Raw genomic sequence first — 21,216 nt, forward strand, 5'->3', positions numbered from 1 at the left:
TCAGTAGTCTAGCAGCACAGGATTCCAGGGAATGCTACAGCCTAGTGCTATGGAGCCTCAGCACTTCACAGCTACTTTGATTCAAACAGAATTTTGGCCCGACCAGTACTTACTTGGTGAACTTTAAAATTGTTGTGTCCAGTGGTATGAATCCAGTGTGAAACTGAAGCTGGAATATCTGCGTGTTGGTCACCTAAAAATACATGAGAGAAGCACATTACAATCAATCAGCAGAAAGGGAATCTGATCAAAAGATTAGATTTTTGGGAGCCATGTACTTTCAACTGTTTCAATATCTGAATTTGTGTTTACTATGGATATTAAATGACTGCCCCAGTTAGAATAGGCTCAGCTTCATTTCCAGCCTCTCCTCTCCTTGAACTCTGCTTCAGCAAACCATTTTCTCATCTGCTAAGTACTATGTTCTTGCACACAGGCGTATTTTGACTCATTGCATTCCTTCTACCCAGGATGCCCTGTTCCAACCCAATGAACTCATCCTTTAAGGCATGTCTTGGAAGTTCATATTCTCTCTGTAGCCTTTCTAGGCCACTGCTGGCTAAAACAAACTGCTCCCATTATAACACCTCATCCTCCCTCTAATATGGTATCATGCTTATTCCTACTTGTATGGATTTCCCTTGCGAAAGTCAGTCTCTTAAAGGCAGAGACATAATCTCACTCTTGTCAATCCTAAACACCTTAACAATGGCTGGCACAAAGCACTCACCTAACCAATATGTGATGAATCAAACACAGTTACTTGTCACATTATTCCTATTAGCAAAAAAATGGCAATATCCCAAATGTTCACCAACTGATGATTATTAACTGAGATTATCAACTGAGATTAATAAATTGTGACATTACAATGGAATAATATTTGGCCATATAAAATAATGAAGTACTGACACACGCTATAACATGATCAGCTTCAAAAACATTATGCTAAGTGAGAGAAGGAAGCCTCAAAAGGCCACGTACTATATGATTCCATTATATAAAATGTCCCAAATAGACAAACCCACAGAGACAGAAAGTAGATCAGTGGTTGCCAGGAGATGGAGGAGAGGGAATAGGAAGTGACTGCTAGTAGGTACAGGGTATCTTTTGTGGGTGATGAAAATGTTCTGGAATTAGATAGTGGTGATGTTTGCACAGCCTTTTGAATATACTAAGAACAACTGCATTGTACACTTCAAAAGGGTGACTTCTATGTTATGTGGTTTTATCTCAATTTCTGAAACTGAAAAAATACAATCCCTAACTCCACATCCTCAGTAGAAATGTCTTCCCTTACACTGATCCAAATGGAGCACTATTAGAAAAGCACAGGCTTCTAAAGAGCATGGTTTGCTAAGAGTTCCGGGGCTGCCATCCTCTGGCACAGACATCATGCCAAGGACTTTAAGCAAGTTATAACCTCTCTAAGTCTCAGTTCTTCCCCTGTAAGATGAAGGAGATGAGCTAAGCAATCTTTAAAGACTCTTTCTCATTCTAAAACTATAAGTCACTCGAGCTCAAAGTGATGGGGAGAAAAGATTCAGAAATACTCCTATTGAAGACTCAGATGCGCTTATGCCATGATTCTTCCTGAAACCATACCTTAGCCTGTAGCCGGCTCCCAATGGTTGACCTCAAGTGATACATGGAAATGACCACATCTCCCTGCACAGTGATGTTCAAGGGAATGAAGATTTTTCCATCTTGGACACGATATTCTCTGTAAACACAGACCAAAATATACACTGAAAGAGAGTTCAATCAGGTACAATCACACAGACACATGTATAGTCCTCTGTGGCTCTGGCCCAGAGGCCTGCTTGCCCAGGCCTGGACTCAGAAACTATTTACTATCTTGAGCAAAAAACAGGAGTGCAGCCAGTGCCAAGTGGTTGTGCAGTGGGATGGTGCTGGTCTAATGCCAGGGCCCTTCTCTGCATCCCATCTGGACTGCAATTGCCCATGCCTGCTTTGCAGATTTCATTTTCCTCAAATGCATCTAGCCCCCATGTATTTGCCTTTTCTAAACTTTAAATTAATAGTAAAAGCAGAGATAAAGGGCACAAAAAATCCACTGGAGATCAGGATACAAACAGAAATGTCATGCTCTGTGAAAGTCTTGGATGCCAATCCTCAAATTCAATCTATTCCAAACTAATTTCATTTTACGTTACCACCCATTCCCTTCCCTCCACATCCCCTATGACCATCCACTGGCACATGCTCTCTATTATGGATTCTATAACTTCTTTAATTACATCACGATCTACCTAGTTGCTCACTTAGAAACCTCATTCATCAGTAATTCTTCCATTACCCTCACCTAATCCCATCAAGGCCATCTCCTCCTTCAATGACCAGGTGTCCTGTGTTCCCTTTCACTGTCTTAATCCTCTATATAGCTTATGCTAGTCCATTAGCCTATATCACCATTTGATTTGAAAAGGGGTCATGACATCCCCTGATTTATTTGTACTTTTCTAGGATTACCACAGATGTTGAACATTTTTTATATATCATCTATTTCACAATGATATAGTCTTTCAAGAAGAATATGATTCAACTCATTCCTGCTCATTTACACAAGAATTGAGAAGTACACAGGAAGAATTAAAGTATCATGACTTACTTCATTCGTTCAAAATCTGTGCAAGTCGAATATATTTTGGTTTCTCCAATGAGTACATCACAGTAAGGGCGACATCCATTCCTCTGTTTGTTGAAAAAGGGTACTGGACTGACAGTGATCGACTTAATTGTGAGAGGCTTGAAGTGAGGGCAGTAGGGCTTGTCTGCGAGTAGGTCACACATATAGCCCAGGTATCTGAAACAGAAGATTGGCTCTGTTGGGGCCTATCGCACCAGGAGAAGCAAGCAATCAATATTTGCTATGAAGATTCTTCTTGCAAATTATTGTTATAATAATAATTTACTCTATTAATTTCTTTTTTTTTTTTTTTTTTGAGGTGGAGTCTCGCTCTGTCGCCCAGGCTGCAGTGCATTGGCATGATCTCAGCTCACTGCAAGCTCCGCCTCCTGGGTTCACACCATTCTCCTGCCTCAGCCTCTCTAGTAGCTGGGACCACAGGTACCCGCCACCACACCCAACTAATTTTTGTATTTTTAGTAGAGAGGGGGTTTTGCCGTGTTAGCCAGGATGGTCTCAATCTCCTGACCTCGTGATCCACCCGCCTTGGCCTCCCAAAGTGTTGGGATTACAGGAATGAGCCACCGTACCCAGCCCATTCTATTAATTTATTAAACATTAACTAGCAAAAGATAATGCGACCAATAATTTAGGAAAGATTTTGTCTACTGAGATTGCTGTACTTCCCCAATGAACTGATAATAGGGTATTTATTAAATCAAAAAGCTTATGGGAGTTTTATAGTACCTCAATATTTGAACATCTATTCCTATTTTATCTAGCAGATCTAATTTATCAGCTAAAATTTGGCTTTGGATAAATTTTAGAATTTTATCATCAGAAGCACTTTTAATCCAAAAAGTTAAGGAGATGCAATTTTTTAAAAAATGAATATATTGTGATTAAAGGAAAGAAAAATGAATGTTATCTAAAAACGGTTTTCTTTTTTATTCCATTTTTCAGATTATCTTTTGTCATCTATTTTATTTCTATATCAGAGTTACAAGAAAAAGTGAATTTTAAAATGCTTTATTCTCTATGTATTTTTGCATTTCCCTTTGTTAATCATGTTCCCCACAGGAGGATCACCAGTGATAAGTATAACCAGCTACTGCTGTTTTTCAATAAAGACCCATATAATAAAACAAAAAGGGACTGGTCTTAGAGCTTGGGATGAGGAATGTTGTTCTGGCTATGTTCATTGGGCATTAGACCTGAGGCAAATCACAACATGTCTTGAGACACAGTTTCCTCACCTGTAAAATGAGGGAAGTTGGACATAAGTACTCTTTAAAGTTTGCTTCTAATTTTAACATCATAAATTTTCACATGGGGGCTTACAAACTGAATGACAATCCAATATCCTAATCCAATTCCGTTTTTCCATAGTTCAGGATAATGCCAGATTGATGTGGTTTGACTGTGTCCCCATCCAAATCTCATCTTGAATTGTAGCTCCCATAATCCCCACGTGTTGTGGGAGGGATCCGGTGGGAGGTAATTGAATCCTGGGGGAAGGTTTTCCCATGCTGTTCTCATGACAGTGAATAAGTCTCACGAGATGTGATGGTTTTATAAAGGGCAGTTCCCCTGCATACACTTTCTTGCCTGCTGCCATGTAAGATGTGCCTTTGCTCCTCCTTTGCCTTCTGCCATGATTGTGAAGCCTCCCCAGCCATGTGGAACTGTGAATCTATTAAACCTCTTTTCCTTTATAAATTACCCAGTCTCAAGTAGTTCTTCATAGCAATATCAAAATGGACTAACACAAAGATAAAGTAAAAGAAACTTATGAAAGGATTTATAAGGCAGATTTAAAACAGTACATGACACCAATTAGACCACATCTGTGCCTACCCAGCATCTAGCTTACTTTACCTCCTATGGGATGGTGAAAGTCCAATTCCTGGTCGCTTTGCATATAGCAATCGAATGGCTGGGCCAGGAGTAGAGTAGAGGTTACAGAAAATGAACATAGCACCAACCAGAATGGATGATGCCGCCCGTCCATCCTGTCAAAGAAAATGCATAAATTCATTATGAACCTGATCAAATCAGCCATTCTCCAATAAGAATGGCAGAATTTGCAATTAAGAGAGACAGAGAGAGGATAAATCCTCTTAACTGTGGGTGCTTTTCATTTAAAAATTATTTACTTGAAAACCAAAATTTGTTTCAGCTTTTTAAATCACAGAAGCAAGGAAAGACTTATCCTTAGAATAAAATTGACTCTAATCTGAGAAGCCCAGCAAAATACATTTGATTTGTATATATTTACTGAAAAATAATATAAACTTCAAAGTAACTTTGGACTTGTTAGCATCATAATTAATAGCTGGAGTCTCTTGGTTTAGGACTGGAAGTAAAGAGCTCCCAGGTTAGGTAAATGCTGCTTGTTGGGATATGGCATATATGTATCTCATGCAAAGTATGTTCCTAAATTCATATAAAATAAAGAACCTTCACCAGATTCAACTTCATTCAATGTAGAAATAAATCTGGTATGGACTAAATGTCTGTATGCCCCAGAATTCATATGCTGAAATCCTAACCCCAATGTGATGGTATTAGGAAGTGGGACTTTGGGGAGGTAATTAGGTAGGGAGAGTGGAGCTCTCATGAATGGGAAATGTGCCCTTATAAGAAGAGACAAAAGAGCTTGCTGTCATCTCCCTCTGCTTTTGGCCATGTGAAGATACAAGAAGACAGCCATCTGCCACCCCAGAAGCAGGCCCTCACCAGACATTAGAAGTGCAGGCACTTTGGGCACAGTGGCTCATGTCTGTAATCCCAGCACTTTGGGAGGCCAAGGCAGGCAGATTGCCTGAGCTCAGGAGGTCGAGACCAGCCTAGGCAACGTGGTGAAACCCCATCTCTTAAAAAAGAAAAAAAGAAAGAAAAGAACTGCAGTCACCTTGATCTTGGACTTCCCAACCTCCAGAACTACATTTCTGTTGTTTAAGCCACCTGGCCTACAGTATATTTGTTATGGCAGCTCAAGCTAATTAAGACAAAATTCAGTAACATCCCTGACAGATGGTGACCTAGCCTCTTCTAGAACACTTTAAGTGACAGGGAGATTACTTCTACTTGAAGTAGCCCATTCCAGTTTACAGAGCTCTTCCTTATATTGAATATGTTGAGCTGAATTCCATTCCTCCATAGCTTCCACTCAGTGACCCTCATCCTTTTGTGAGACCAAAAAATAAACCTATTCCTTTCTCCCTATGGTAGTCCTTCACATATCTGAAATACCCTCCCTTTCCATCAATGCTTCTATTTCCCTTTTAAAACGAACTCAATCCCTTCTATTCTTCCTCATTTGATATTCCATTTTAAGAGATGTCATCATTTAGCACATTTCTTCTAAACAAATTCAAGTTTTAAAATGACAACCTTAAATGTGCTGCCCAGATGTGAAATGCAAGATATGAGATATATTCTGACCAAACTAGAGGAGAAATATCATCTTCTTTATTCTGGACACTATGCTTGTATTGACATAACCCCAGGCCAAACTAGTATAAATGCAGGCTAAGCAACAACATAAGCTTTTATTATTCTCTCAATCCACTAAAACCCCTAGATTTTTTCCAGATGATCTGTTAAGGTAATATGCAAACATGTTTAATCTTTTAAAACCAGAATTCAGGACTTTACATTTATCTTGTATTTAATTTCAGGTTGTTAGTTTTTGTTAAGTGACCAACCTACAAGAACTTTTAAAATCCAAATTCATTATGTGACCCTTATAATTCTAAGAAAATTGATAAGCTGAATTTCCATATCTTCATCAAAGGTGTTGATTAAAATGAATAACTAAATAAAACTTTCTCCCAGGAGAAAGGTGATCCATTAATCACCTACCTTTGGAAGCAGATATTCAACCTCAACTCAACTAAATATATAACAGCCTAGCCAAATTTCTCCATCTTGACTATCACAAAATAAGAAATATCTTGCAGGACTCCAATAAACTATCTCAACTAGTCTATTAGTCATGTGAAGTGCTCAGTTGGTTTTATATGTGCTCATAACGAACCAATGAAGACTCCCCTTTTGCTAAGAGTTTAAAATCAAAACTTTCTCAGAATTGTGCCTTGAATTACCATCAGGTTCACAAGCCTATAACTTTCCAGGATCAACCTCCTTCCATATTTTGGGGAAAAAAATCTCCTCTCTTCATTTGCCTGGCACCTCTCCTTCCTGTTTCTTCATATTACAAATGAAATCCATAATTGCTTCTCCAAGTGCTTTTGGCATTGTGTCACATAATTTAAGCCTTGAGAGTGAATTAATTTGAAGGATTGTGAGGCTCTTGTACTATCTTGCTACCTATCCGCTTTGTCTTAAGTATCATTGTTACGTCCTTCCTAGTTTGACATTTTTTCCCTCTGATAAAGAAAACAGAATAAAGGAGTTAAGATTATACCATGTGCCTCAAGAATTTGTTGTTGTCCTTATTCCAAAAGGATATTTTTCTTAATCTGATTTATTTTCAGAATTTAGCCTTCCTGACACTCTTTTCACAGATCCATGACTCTTGGATATGTAGCCTCTCTTTTTCCCTGTGATGCAGGTCTTTTAAAAAGTTTTTGTTTTTACTAAAAGACTATATTATTATTATTATTATTATTTTGAGAGGGAATCCTACTCTGTTGCCCAGACTGGAGTGCAGTGACACTATCTCGGTCCACTGCAACCTCCACCTCCCAGGTTCAAGCGATTCCCCTGCCTCAGCCTCCCGAGTAGCTGGGATTACAGGCACATAGCACCACACCTGGCTGGTAGAGATGGGGTTTCACCATGTTGGCCAGGCTGGTCTCAAACTCCTGACCTCAAGTGATCCACCCACTTCGGTCTCCCAAAGTGCTGGAATTACGGGCATGAGCCACTATGCTCAGCTATGCTTATTATTTTTAATAAAACAACCAGTCGTATATTAAGATAAAAATAAGAGGTTGGGCGCGGTGGCTCACTCCTGTAATCCCAGCACTTTGGGAGGCCAAGGCAGGTGGATCACGAGGTCAAGAGATCGAGACCATCCTGGCCAACATGGTGAAAACTGTCTCTACTAAAAATACAAAAATTAGATGGGCGTGGTGACGCATGCCTGTAGTCCCAGCTACTTGGGAGTCTGAGTCAGGAGAATCACTTGAACCCGGGAGGTGGAGGTTGCAGTGAGCCGAGATTGTGCTACTGCACTCCAGCCTGGCGATAGAGCGAGACTCCGTCTTAAAAAAAAAGAAAAGAAAAGAAAAGAAAAAGTTCCCTCCCCTAGCTTCAATTCCATTTCCCAAAGACATGGTATTGATTTCAACATATGCATATCCTTTTCGAGTGAGTTTACTGAGCACCCCTGTAGAACCATAATCTTTTGTTTGCCTCTTCTTTTTTCTTCTTCATTGGGTTTTTATTCTTTATGAAGAATCACTGAAACTGGGAGTTTCTGGTCTCTGTTGAGTCATCTTTCCTCCATCAAGATGTCAGATGTAGGCTCTCTGAACTTAGAGAAAATTCTTGAGTGAAGAGAAAATCACCAAGGTGCTTAAGGCTGCTTAGTCCCTAAAAGTAATCTGTTCTGTTGCACCATCTGCTGTGCCTTGGAAAGGAAAATCCTTTGGTCTTCAACATTAAATTCTTACAAACACTAAGTGTTTTTCCTTTATTGCCAAGAGTTTGGAGATTTGAAGCAAAAAGAAAGAAAAAATGTTCTTCAACTTTCTTTCCTGTTTCTTTCCTGTTTTAGCCAACTGGCTCTCAAGAAAGGACAGGGGGTGGGGAATCATCAAGTAATACTATAGCAAAAACATACACACTAAAGTTTATAGAAGCAATGAAATTTCCAGCATTAATGCTCAGATTACATTTGTGTATTCAGTCACGTACTGAAGCCTTTTATGCCTGGAGTACAAAAGTTTAAAAAAAGGCATGGTTCCTTCCTGCAAGATTACAATAGTCTAGTGCGAAAATATGTAGGAGAAGAGCTTATTATGACATAGGGTATTAAAACTCACAGAAGACATTTAGATATAATGGGAATGTCTGTATTGTGAAAATACTCAAGAGTCAGAAGGATTTTACTGAAAGTTGAATTGTAAAGGACAGGCAAGAGTTCTGAGAAGAGTTAGGGAAAGCAACTCTAGAAAGCCGATGGTCAGAAAAATCATTAGTCCCAGTGGGAATGCTCTCAAATACAGTCAATCTATGTGACTTCTTACAAGGACATAGGTATCTTTTTTCTTTTATTTTCATTCAAACACAAACAGGAAGAAAAAATAAATATGCCAATATGTTAACGTTAACTTTATTCACACAAAAGTCAATGGCATTTTTAGCTGCGCACGCATCACTCCTGTTTCTACCTCTTTTATAATATTTAGCACATTCTAGAGTCCCTACACTATGTGAGTTGTGTATATATCTGCCTTTCCCACTGGTAGTCAAGCTTTAAGTCAGGAATAATAAATCCCTTCCTTATTTTTACAACTCTCACATTATCTAATTCCTAAATATGGGCTCAATAAATCCTATTGAACTCGAATGTTAGCTGTCTACCATTGTGTACAGGCTCATCCATATTTAACCAAACCAAACCATCACCACCAACAACAAAAGTTTACTCACCAAGCAGTGGACAACACAGACATTTTTGGGATTCTGCAGTAGCCAGTTATACATATTCCGACACACAGCAAAAAGGTTGTGCAGACTGGGAGCCTGCCTAATGGGCCAACTGCATTCTGAGACCTAAGGGAACACAGCAAAAGGAAATTAATTCCTCCAGCAACTTCCTCTTCATAAGCAGGTATCACACCAAACAACACCTTTTGGAAGTGATACCACATCCTCTCTTACTAGAGGCAAGAACAGTGGGAACAGGGTCCAAATACATGAAGAAGAGGGTGTTTAACACAGCAATTTTTTAAATTAAAGAATTCTGTTTCAGTAAAGGTATGAAAACACATTTTGAAACACATTTTAAATTAAACTAGACCATTTCAAGCACATACTTGGATTTTTTCTATTCTGTGAGGTTACACAGAATTTCATTTCTGTTAAGCATAAAATGTTTTAACCTTCCCACAAATGTTTAATTATAGGGTTATAAGTCCTGCACCATCTCTGATTTATCCCAGCTCTCGTGATAACATGAAAAGTGCTACAGAGTGAGCCAAAGGCAGGCTTGGGCATGGATCTATTTTTTTTTTTTTTTTCCTCTTTTAATCAAAGGACATTACTTACAGGGGAAACCCTTGGCATTTTCATTCACTTAACATGCATATTTTTCACACATTATGGATCATCAACTAAGTTACAGGAACACTGCTTGGCTCTGATCCATGCAACAATCATCTAAGACAGGTATTAATATAATCCCCATTTTGCAGATGAGAAAACTGACTCTCAGATGTTACCCAGAGTCACAGTGCTGCTCAGTGCAGCCCAGATCTTCTGAATATAAATCATCATGTTACAACAGCACACTGGTTGACATTATCATTTGCCTCAAAATACTGTTAAGGCATGATCCCCAGTTGATTACATATTTACTAATTTAGCTAAGAAACAATAAGGAGAAGCTTACAGTTGGACAAACTTCATAACCTCTTAAGCCTTTCTTTCTTCATAAAATGTGGTGAACATTACCTCTTACATAACTCACACAGCTGTGGATACTACATGAACATGTACTTTAAGAGCTTAGCTCAGTATCTGACACACCCAGAGTGATAATAAATGTTGGCAATTATCATTATTTTATCAGTAACTGCCAATGCAAAGCGCTGCAGTCAGGACGGGCCATATTTGAAGAAAAATGAAGTCCTCCATGGTGAGAGTATAGACTGAAGGGTCAGATCATACAGTCTTTTTAAGGAGCTGGGAGAATATTTAAGGAGACCAACTCTCAGATCTACATTTCCAAAGATCTTTCAGGCTCCAGTATGGAGAATAGAAATGGATAACAAGAGCTTAAAGGTAGGGAGCCCAGTCAGGAGGTTGGTGAGGAGTATCAATAAGGGATGATGGTGGCTAAGGCTAGCTGAGTGGCAGTGGGGTACACACATACTTGAGGGACTCAGGAGATAGAGAGGTGGTGGGACACCTGGACATAAGACAGGTGATACATGGTGGTAGTGTGCGCATGTGGAGAGGTGTACTGAAGAGTGTGTCAGGGGAGGGAGAGGAAAGAGTCAAGCCTGAACTCCAGGTTTCCAGCTCGAATGGCTGGATAGAAGGACACAAGAAGTGCTATTTCCTGAGATAAAGAATTCTGGAGAAAGAAGAGGCTTCATACAGATGACATCAGAATGTGCTCTGCAATCCCAAATGTCTCAAATTCCTTCTATTTGACCATGGGAAAGGGAGGCAGGAGGAATGTGTTTGATTAGCCCTTTTCTGGTAACCAGATAATAAATAATCAAAATGTGACTGGGAAGTTATCTGTGCTCTTGGTAGAGCTGACATCTCAAAACAAACACATTGAGTTTCTCTCTGGGGCTGCCAAGAAAGCCCATTCTTTTTGGTTAATGTGTAACTTTTTTCTACAAGATGACTGTGGGGAAATGGCAGGAGACCTCCAGGTTACCCACTTTCATATACCTTTGAGAGGGACAAGTATGGTTTATTAAACAAAGTATTTGAAATGTTTGGCATAGCTCCCAAACAGTTCAGGGTGATCTAGTACTGGCCTCTGTCAATTTAAACTTTATAATGGCTTGCCCCTTTTACCCAACATGATTCAGGGCTGTTTGTGGTCTAATCTTTACCCACATATATATTCCCCATTGATGTGTCTATTTTCAAGGAATGGAAATGACTTACTGATTAAAAATACAGAATAACTGGGAAGATACATTTTGCTGTCAGAGGAATCATAAAATGTGTATTTGTACAAGCTCCTTTCTGTCTGCAATGTATTTTCTTCCCTTGGTAAACTCCAATTCATCTTTTAAAACCCACATTCAAGATCCAATAGGCCTTAATATCCCTAAATGTTTTTTACTGAATATTTCACCCAACTGCTGCAGAATTTATATTCTTTTCATTAGCAAATGGAACATTTTCTAGAATAGACCATAGTCCACAAAACGAGTCTGCACAAATTCAAAAACATAGAAATTGGCCGGGTGCGGTGGCTCATGCCTGTAATCCCAACACTTTGGGAGGCCAAGGCAGGCAGATCACGAGGTCAGGAATTCAAGAACAGCCTGGCCAACATAGTGAAACTCCGTCTCTACTAAAAATACAAAAAATTAGCTGGGCGTGGTGACAGGCATCTGTAATCCCAGCTATTCGGGAAGCTGAGGCAGGAGAATCACTTGAACTTGGGAGGGGGAGGTTGCAGTGAGCCGAGATCACGCCATTGCACTCTAGACCAGGCAACAGTGCGAGACTTCATCTCAAAAATAAATAAATAAATAAAATAGAAATCATACCAAGCATCTTCTCTGACCACAATGGAATAAAACTTTACAACTAAATAACAAAAGGAACCTTGGAAAGTACATAAACATATGGAAATTAAACAACATGCTGCTGAAGAACCAATGAGTCAATGAAGAAATTAGGAAGGAAATTTAAAAATTTATTGAAACAAATTAAAATGGAAATATACAAAAACATATGGGATACAGCAAAAGAAGTACTAAGAGGAAAGTTTACAGCAATAAACACTGATATCAAAAAAGTAGAAAGACTTCAAATTAACAACCTAACAATACATCTCAAGGAACTAGAAAAGCAAGAACAAACTAAAGCCAAAATTAATAGAAGGAAAGAAATAATAAAGACCAGAGCAAAAATTAAGAAAATTAAAACTAAAAAGAAAAAAGATAGACAGCATAAAAAGTTGTTTTTTTGAAACAATACACAAAATCAATAAACCTCTAGGTAAGCTAAGAAAAAGAGAGCGAAGACACAAATAAATAAAACCAGGAATGAAGAAAAAGACATAACAACTGAGACCTCAGAAATACAAAGACTCATAAGTGATGGCAACTATGAACAACTATATACCAACAATCAGAAAACTTAGAAGAAATGGATAAATGCCTGGACACATACAACCTACCAAGATTGAACCATGAAGAAATAGAAAACCTCAACAAACCAGTAACAAGTAATGAGATTGAGGCTGTAATAAAAATTCTCCTATCAAGGAAAGGCCCAGGGCCTGATGGATTCACTGCTGAATTCTACCAAATATTTTTAAAATAACTAATATTAATCCTACTCAAACTATTTTTTTAAAAACTGGAAGAAGAAATACTTTTGAACTCATTCTACAAGGCCAGCATTGCCTGACACTAAAACTAGAGAAGGATACAACAAAAAAAGAAAACTACAGGCCAGTATCACTGAAGAACACAGATACAAAAATCCTCAACCAAATACTTGCAAACCAAATGCAACAACACATTACATAGATCGTTCACCATTATCAATAAAGATTCACTTCATGGCCGAGCGTGGTGGCTCACGCCTGTAATCCCAGCACTTTGGGAGGCTGAGGTGGGCAGATTACGAGGTCAGGAGGTCAAGACCATCCTGGCTAACATGGTGAAAGCCCGTCTCTACTAAAAATACAAAAAAATTAGCTGGGCACAGTGGCGGGCACCTGTAGTCCCAGTTACTCGGGAGGCTGAGGCAGGAGAATGTCATGAACCTGGGAGGTGGAGCTTGCAGTTAGCCGAGATTGCATGACTGCACTCCAGCCTGGGTGACAGAGCAAGACTCGGTCTCCAAAAAAAAAAAAACAAGTTTCACTTCATGGGTAAAAGGATGGCTCAATATATGCAAATCAATAAATGTTATATACCACATTAATATAATCAAGAACAAAAAATATATGATTATTTCAATAGATGCTGAAAAAGTATATGATAAAATTCAACAACCCTTTATGATAAAAATCCTCATGAGGCCAGGCGTGGCAGCTCACGCCTATAATACTAGCACTTTGGGAGGTGAGACAGGCAGATTACTTGAGGTCATGAGTTTGAGACCAGCCTGGCCAACATGGTGAAACCCCTGTCTCTACCAAAAATATAAAAATTAGCCAGGCATGGTGGCAGGTGCCTGTAATCCCAGCTACTTGGGAGGCTGAGGCAGGAGAACTGCTTGAATCCGGGAGGCGGAGGTTGCAGTGAGCCAAGATCGCGCCACTGCACTCCAGCCTGGGTGACAGAGCAAAACTCCGTCTCAAAAAAAAAAAAAAAAAAAAAACTCATGAAAATAGATATAGAAGGAACATACCTCAAAATAATAATGGCCATCTATGACAAATCCATGACTAACATCATACTGAATGGAGGAAAATTGAAGGCCTTTCCTCTAAAGAATGGAGCACAAGGATACCCACTTTCACCACTATTATTCAACATAATACTGAAAGTCGTGGCCGGAGCAATTAGGCAAAAAAAGAAATAAAGGACATCTAAATTGGAAAGGAAGAAGTCAGATTACCCTTGTTCGAACTCAACATGATCTTATGGCTAGAAAAACCTAAACACTCCACCAAAAAAACTGTTAGAACTGGCAAATGAATTCAGTAAAGTTGCAGAATACAAAACCAACATGCATAAATCAAGAGCATCCATATGTGCTAACAGCCAACAATCCAAAAAAGAAATCAAGAAACCAATGCCATTTTCAATAGCTACAAAAAAATATAAAATACCTGGGAATCAATCTAACCAAAAAAGTGAAATATCTACACAAGAAGAACTATGAAACTCTGATGGAAGAAATAGAAGAGGACACACACAAAAAAAGGTATTCCATGCTCATGGATTAGAAGAAATAATATTGTTAAAATGGCAATACTACCCAAAGCAATGTACAGATCCAATGTAATCTCTATCAAAATACCGATGACATCCTTCACAAAATTTAAAAAAAAAAAAAAAAAAAACCTAAAATGTATATGGAACCACAAAAGACTCCAAATAGCCAAAGCCACCCTGAGCAAAAAGAACAAAGTGAGAGGCATCACATTATCTGACTTCAAAGTTTATTATAAAGCTACTGTAACCAAGACAGCTTGGTACTAGCATAAAAACAAGCACATGGACTAATGGAACAAAATAGAGAGCCCAGATATAAATCCACACATTCACTACCAATTCATCTTTGACAAAGATGCCAAGAACTTGCAGTGGGGAGAGGACAGTCTTTTCCATAGATGGTGCTGGGAAAAGTGGGTAACTATATGCAGAAAAATGAAAATAGACCTATATCTTTCACTATACACAAAAATCAAATCAAAATGTATTAAAAACTTGAATCCAAAACCTGAAAATATAAAACGACTAGAAGAAAACATTAGAGAAATGTTCCAGGACATTGATCTGGACAAAAATTTCTTGTGGAAGACCTCAAAAGCACAGGCAACCAAAGCAAAAATACACAATTGGGACTATATGAAGCTAAAAAGCTTCTGCAAAGCAAAGAAAACAATCAATGAAGTGAAAAGACAACCCACTGAATGGCAGGAAATACTTGTGAACTATTCATTTGACAAGAAATTAATAACCAGAATATATAAGGAGCTCAAACAACTCAATAGTAAAAAAAAAAAAAAAAAAAAAAAAAAAAATTAAAAACTGGGCAAAAGAGTTGAACAGAATTAACAGATCTTCAAAAGAAGAAATAGAGATGGCACACAGTTATATGAAAAAATGTCCAACATCACCAATCAGAGAAATGCAAATCAAAATCACAATATAGTGTCATCTCACTTCAGTTAAAATAGTTTGTATTGGCCGGGCGCAGTGGCTCAAGCCTGTAATCCCAGCACTTTGGGAGGCCGAGACGGGCGGATCACGAGGTCAAGAGATCGAGACCATCCTGGCTAACACGGTGAAACCCCGTCTCTACTAAAAATACAAAAACTAGCCGGGCGAGGTGGCCGGTGCCTGTAGTCTCAGCTACTCGGGAGGCTGAGGCAGGAGAATGGCGTAAACCCGGGAGGCGGAGCTTGCAGTGAGCTGAGATCCGGCCACTGCACTCCAGTCCCGGCAACAGAGCAAGACTCTGCCTCAAAAAAAAAAAAAAAAAAAATAGTTTGTATCAAAAAGGCAGGTAATACCAGATACTGGTGAAAATGTGGAGGAAAGGGAACTCTTATACACTGTTGGTGGGAATGTAAATTAGTACAATCACTCTGGAGAACAGTATGAAGGTTCCATATGACCCAGCAATTCCACTGGAGATATATCCAAAAGAAAGGAAATGAATATATCGAAGATAAAGCTGCACTCCCATGTTTACTGCAGCACTATTCACAATAGCCGAAATACGGAATCAACCTAAGTGCCTACCAATGGATGAATGGATAAATAAAATGTGGTATATACGTACACAATGAAATATTATTCACATAAAAAAGAATGAAATCCTGTCATTTGCAGCAACGAGGATGGAACTGGAGGCCATTATAACTGAAATAACCCAAGCACAGAAAGAGAAATACTGCATGTTTTTTACTCATATGCAGAAACTAAAAATGTGGATCTCATGAAGATAAACAGTAGATTAGTAGTTAACAGAGGCCAGGAAGGGGAGTGGGATGGGGTTTGAAAATAATATAAATGTAATTAAACTGTACACTTAAAATGGTACATTATATATGCATCTTTAACTCAAATGTTTTTTAAAAAAAAGTTCAAGTGCTCTCTTGTCTCTGATCATTTCTCTAATACTCACAGAAATGCTTAGTCATCTTTATACTCAAGCCCCTGTTTATTTTCATCTATTACAGCTTTTTTCAGTAGAGCAACATGGTTAAGTCCACAGGCTGGATTTTCACTCTGGTACCATTTACTACTTGATTAACCTTAAGCAACTTACTAACCTCTCCAGGCCTCAATTATCTAGTGTGTAAAGTGTAAATGAGCATTGTAGGATTGTTGTCAGAATTAAGTAGCACAACATAAACACAGTAAATGCCAGCTTGTGGTCAAGCAGTACTGAATAAACTGCTTATATCTGTTCCCCTTCTAGACACCGAGCTCCATGAGAAGAGAGACCATAACTTACTCATTTTTGTAACCCCAGTGTCCACTGTGCATGTGTTGCTCATATGGTAGATGCTCAGCAGGTATTTGCTGAGTGAATGAATGAGTGAAAGAATAAAGGAATGAACCCCATTTGGCAATCTATTTTTATAATAAGATTTGTCCACATGTACCACATCTTGAGGAGGGAACAGGTGAACCCATTTTATTGGGTTTTTAGACCGTAACAGAATGAAAGTATAGAAAATTTATTGCCCCAACAACATTTTTGAAGGTTTTAAAAACTGGCTATTACACACACACACACACACACACACACACACACACCCCAAATGTCAATATCTGTAATGAGTCTCAGCTAAAAGTTGGCTAAATTATTCTTAGCACAATAGGCAAATAGCTCCAGAATCATTAACTCAATCAAGTAAATAATATTAATTTAAAGTACTCCGTAATTATATATTTACTTGATATATAATTATACACCATTAAGCAAACATACAATTAGAATTTTTTAAAAGCATGTGCTCTGTCTAAAAGGGGAAACCACTAAGGCATAAACAAAACCAACAAAATAAAAAAGGAATTCAATCACTGCAAGCTATTTTTGTAGCTCTCTGGAGTTCATAGCTTCATGCAGTAACTGACATTTCGCAATGCTGTCTCCAGTTTTCCTGAACACCTTGAACACCTCCTGGGTTTGCTTAGCATCAGAGGACACCATACAAATTACAGGGCTGCCATGATACCACCCAGTGGGAAAAAGAGGCCAAATCATCGCCAGGGCTGAATACCATTCAATTTTCAAGTCTCCATCATCCCTAGCCCAAGACAGGATGGGCAGAAGCAGCCACTCACTAAGCATAGGAATGAAAGCTTCTACAGAGAGTATGACTTAATTGCCATATCTAGTGTTTTATGAATCACTCACCATTTTTGGAGGATGCGGATAATTCAGTCAATCATTTATTGTGGCATTTTATTATCACCAATATTAATCATAGCTACTACTAACTGAATGATGACTCTAAGCAAGACACTGCTATCAAATTTATTCCTTACAACAAACCTACAAAAAAAAAAATTTAGGAATGCTTGTGAGATAGGCGGTCTCTTATTGGCATATCCATTTTACACAGGAGAAAAACGAGTCCAAAGAGAGGTAAAAGTGACTTGCCCAGGAAGAAGAACAGCTGAGATGTGAAGCCAGGATAATTTTTAAAGTCTAAAGTTTGTATACACTATACAGCTTCATCTCAGTTTAAAAAAATAAAATTTGTGCACTCTCCATTATACTACATTGTCTGATGACTGATAACAATAACTCCACCTTGCATTTGCAGAGTGGTTACAGCTTCAAGTGATGGCTGTATTTTACCAGGGTTAAGACATTCAATTCATGCAAGGCTGCATAACTAGAATGTGGGAGTCTCTGGTCCTCTGGCCCCAGGCCAGGGATTGTTTCTTTCACTCCAGTTATTTCCTGTCGTGACACTGAGGCATGGTGGCAGAGTGAGAGATGAAGTATGAGCTATAAAGTTCCTCCACTCCAGCCAATCTCCCACCAACCTCCCACCAATGCAGAAGCAACTGGGAGCTGTGGTGACCTCTTCAGTGTGCTCTGGAAGAAAAAGGAGTAAAAACATTGACCTTCAATCATGAGTCCTTTAAGACACCACGTTGATAATACATTTTCCAAAAATCAAATTGTTCCCAAAGGGAAAGAAATCCTACAAGATTATGTCATTCAGAAATAGTTGGCCGGGCGCGGTGGCTCAAGCCTGTAATCCCAGCACTTTGGGAGGCCAAGACGGACGGATCACGAGGTCAGGAGATCGAGACCATCCTGGCTAACACGGTGAAACCCCATCTCTACTAAAAAAAATACAAAAAAACTAGCCAGGCGAGGTGGTAGGCGCCTGTAGTCCCAGCTGCTCGGGAGGCTGAGGCAGGAGAATGATGTAAACGCGGGTGGCAGAGCTTGCAGTGAGCTGAGATCCGGCCACTGCACTCCAGCCTGGGCAACAGAGCAAGACTCCGTCTCAAAAAAAAAAAAAAGAAAGAAATAGTTAAGAGGGTAGAGTCTAAAAGAACCAGCTGGACTGCAGATTTCTTTGCTCCTAGAAGGACTCCGTCACCATACTGTCCTTCCTGGGTGGACAGTGGAAGGAGGAGAGACAAAGTGGCCCTGGAATAAATAGCATTAATCAGAACTTAAGAACTTTGGAGCCAGGTTAGACTTGTCCACTCATCCAGCTTTCCATTTATTGCCAACAGTAATGCCAAGAAATGTGTAAAGGTTCCTGATATTCTGGGGCACAGCTATAAATCTTCTGTGCAGAAACCAAACCAGTATATACACGCATACACACACATAGGCATGGAGTGGATGGGAACAGTGTTTATGTTGGGATGATGAGAAAGGTTTAAGTATAGATAGTCGTGTTGGTTACACAACATTTGGGAATGTAATTAATGCCACTGAAATTGTATGCTACAAATGGTTACAATTATAAGTTTATGTTATGTATATTTTACCACAATAATTTTTTTAAAGGATGGAAAACAGATGGTTAAGCTCTCTGAAGCCCTCCTATAGATCTACATACACCGAGGAGTCATTATGAACATCTGGTTTGACTGATGCATCTTGTTGGTCTCCAGGACTTCACTGTCAGCATCAGTACTCTTATTTCCTCAAGGTGGATATTGGCTATAAAGAGTAAAAAAAAAAAATTTTTAAATAAAAACACCTGAGGTTCAATACCTCCTTTGCAGTCCTGAGCAGGTATTCTAGTACTTTGCTTTTGAATGCTGGGCTATGTGCTATGCATTCTTTTGAGTTGTAGCCTCTGCTAAACTGAGACTAAACAAAGTCCTATTTTAACATCCTGTGACATATGCAAATACGTAATAGAAAAATGAGGAAAATAGTATTGATTATTTCCTACCATTCCTGTCAACCAATGTGGCTTCTAAGCATAAAAGTGAATCAAAATACAGAATGACAACTCTCAGCAAAGTAAAATCTTTCTGGAAACAGCCTGTCTTTGCCAACATCACTACCTACATCCTCAAATGCAGGTTTGAACACATACAAACAATCATATAATCATCATGTAAAGTGACTGAATTCAGGTTTCAACACACAGAGGTATATGATGTGGGCAGATCCAGACTCCTACGAGTTTATAAATAAAAAATTCCTATGAGTTTATACACCCTTATGAATCTATAAATAAAACCAGTTCCATGTTCGGTATTTATGGTAGACTCTACCATCAACACTTATTAAAATAAGGTTTCATTTCAGACCTAGCACTCCACAGAACTGGAAGGAGTAAGAAATGGTTCTAGTCCTCATGAATTGAAAGGTAAAAACAAAGAAAACTTTTCTAAGTCATGCAACAATGAGATGCAAATCCATTAACAGTGTTAGTGCTGGGGAAAGAAAGGTCTAGGAGTTTGAAAAGAGATGTAGGCAAATCAAAAACAAAGGTAAGATGGAAATACTATGGTTTTGGGACTGCCTCCCTGAGATGCAACTAACGGTAAAGGAGACAGGTCAGAGGATCCACTTCCATTCTGCCGAATTCTAGGACTATCTAGGAAGAGCTAAAGATGTAGTGCAATCCTGTGTTTTAGGAGAAATAATTGGAAAAGCCTCATGGCATGTGGAAATCTTCTCCTTAGCAAAACTAGGCTAATAAAGAAGAAGATGGGCTGGGGGTGGTGGCTCACACCTATAATCCCAGCAGTTCTGGAGGCTGAGGCAGGTGGATCACTTAAGGCCAGGAGTTCGAGACCAGCCTGGCCAACATGGCAAAATCATCTCCACTAAATATACAAAAATTAGCTGGGCATAGTGGCACACATCTGTAATCCCAGCTACTTGGGTGACTGAGGTACACGAATCACTTGAACCCAGGAGGTGGAGGTTGCAGTGAGCCAAGATCATGCCATTGCACTCCAGCCTGGGCAACTGAGTGAGGCTCTTTTGGAAGGGAGAGGAGGAGGTGGGGGAGGAGGAGGAGGAGGAAGAAGAATAAGAAGAATAAGGAGAAGGAGAAGGAGAGAGAGGGAGGAGGAGGATGGGGAGGGGGAGGGAGGGGGAGGAAGGAGGAAGGGAGAAGAAGGAGGAGGAGGAAGAGGAGGAGGAGGAAGGACGAGAAGAGAAAGAAAGAAAGAGAAAGAAAAGAAAGAAAGAAAGGAAGAAAGGAAGAGAGAGAGAAAGAAAAAGAAAGGAAGGAAGGAAGGAAGGAAGGAAGGAAGGAAGGAAGGAAGGAAGGGGAGCGAAGGGGAGGGGAGGGGAGAGATGAAGGATGTGAGACATGGGTGACTTTTAAGGGAGAAGGAGTGGCTCATGTAAGGAGATTGTGTGTGTCTGTGTGCACATGAGCACATGCATATCCCTGGTTGGAGCATATGGTTTTGGGTCAATGAAGAACCGTAAAAGATGAAGTTAGAGAAGCAGATAGAGGCTAGATCATCAAAAGCCTCACAAGATATTTTATGATTTGTATAGGCAAGAAATACCCCACTCCT

The 21,216-nt window shown here is 39.2% G+C and overlaps 1 protein-coding gene across 4 annotated transcripts in view; it reads right to left on the reverse strand.

The window, feature by feature from the left end:
- The window catches only part of DNAJC6 (DnaJ heat shock protein family (Hsp40) member C6), a 155,185-nt gene that overhangs the window by 26,791 nt on the left and 107,178 nt on the right, over positions 1-21,216 (reverse strand). For all 4 annotated transcript variants that reach the window (XM_023210166.1, XM_023210139.2, XM_023210157.1 and 1 more), the window contains 5 exons: positions 9,278-9,400; positions 4,529-4,662; positions 2,633-2,827; positions 1,606-1,723; positions 114-193 (listed from right to left, as the gene is read on the reverse strand). In XM_023210166.1, the coding sequence (XP_023065934.1) occupies positions 114-193; positions 1,606-1,723; positions 2,633-2,827; positions 4,529-4,662; positions 9,278-9,400 (650 nt within the window). The remainder of the gene's footprint in view (positions 1-113; positions 194-1,605; positions 1,724-2,632; positions 2,828-4,528; positions 4,663-9,277; positions 9,401-21,216) is intronic.

The sequence above is a fragment of the Piliocolobus tephrosceles genome, chromosome 1 (assembly GCF_002776525.5).
Source record: "Piliocolobus tephrosceles isolate RC106 chromosome 1, ASM277652v3, whole genome shotgun sequence".
Classification (NCBI taxonomy): Eukaryota; Metazoa; Chordata; class Mammalia; order Primates; family Cercopithecidae; genus Piliocolobus; species Piliocolobus tephrosceles.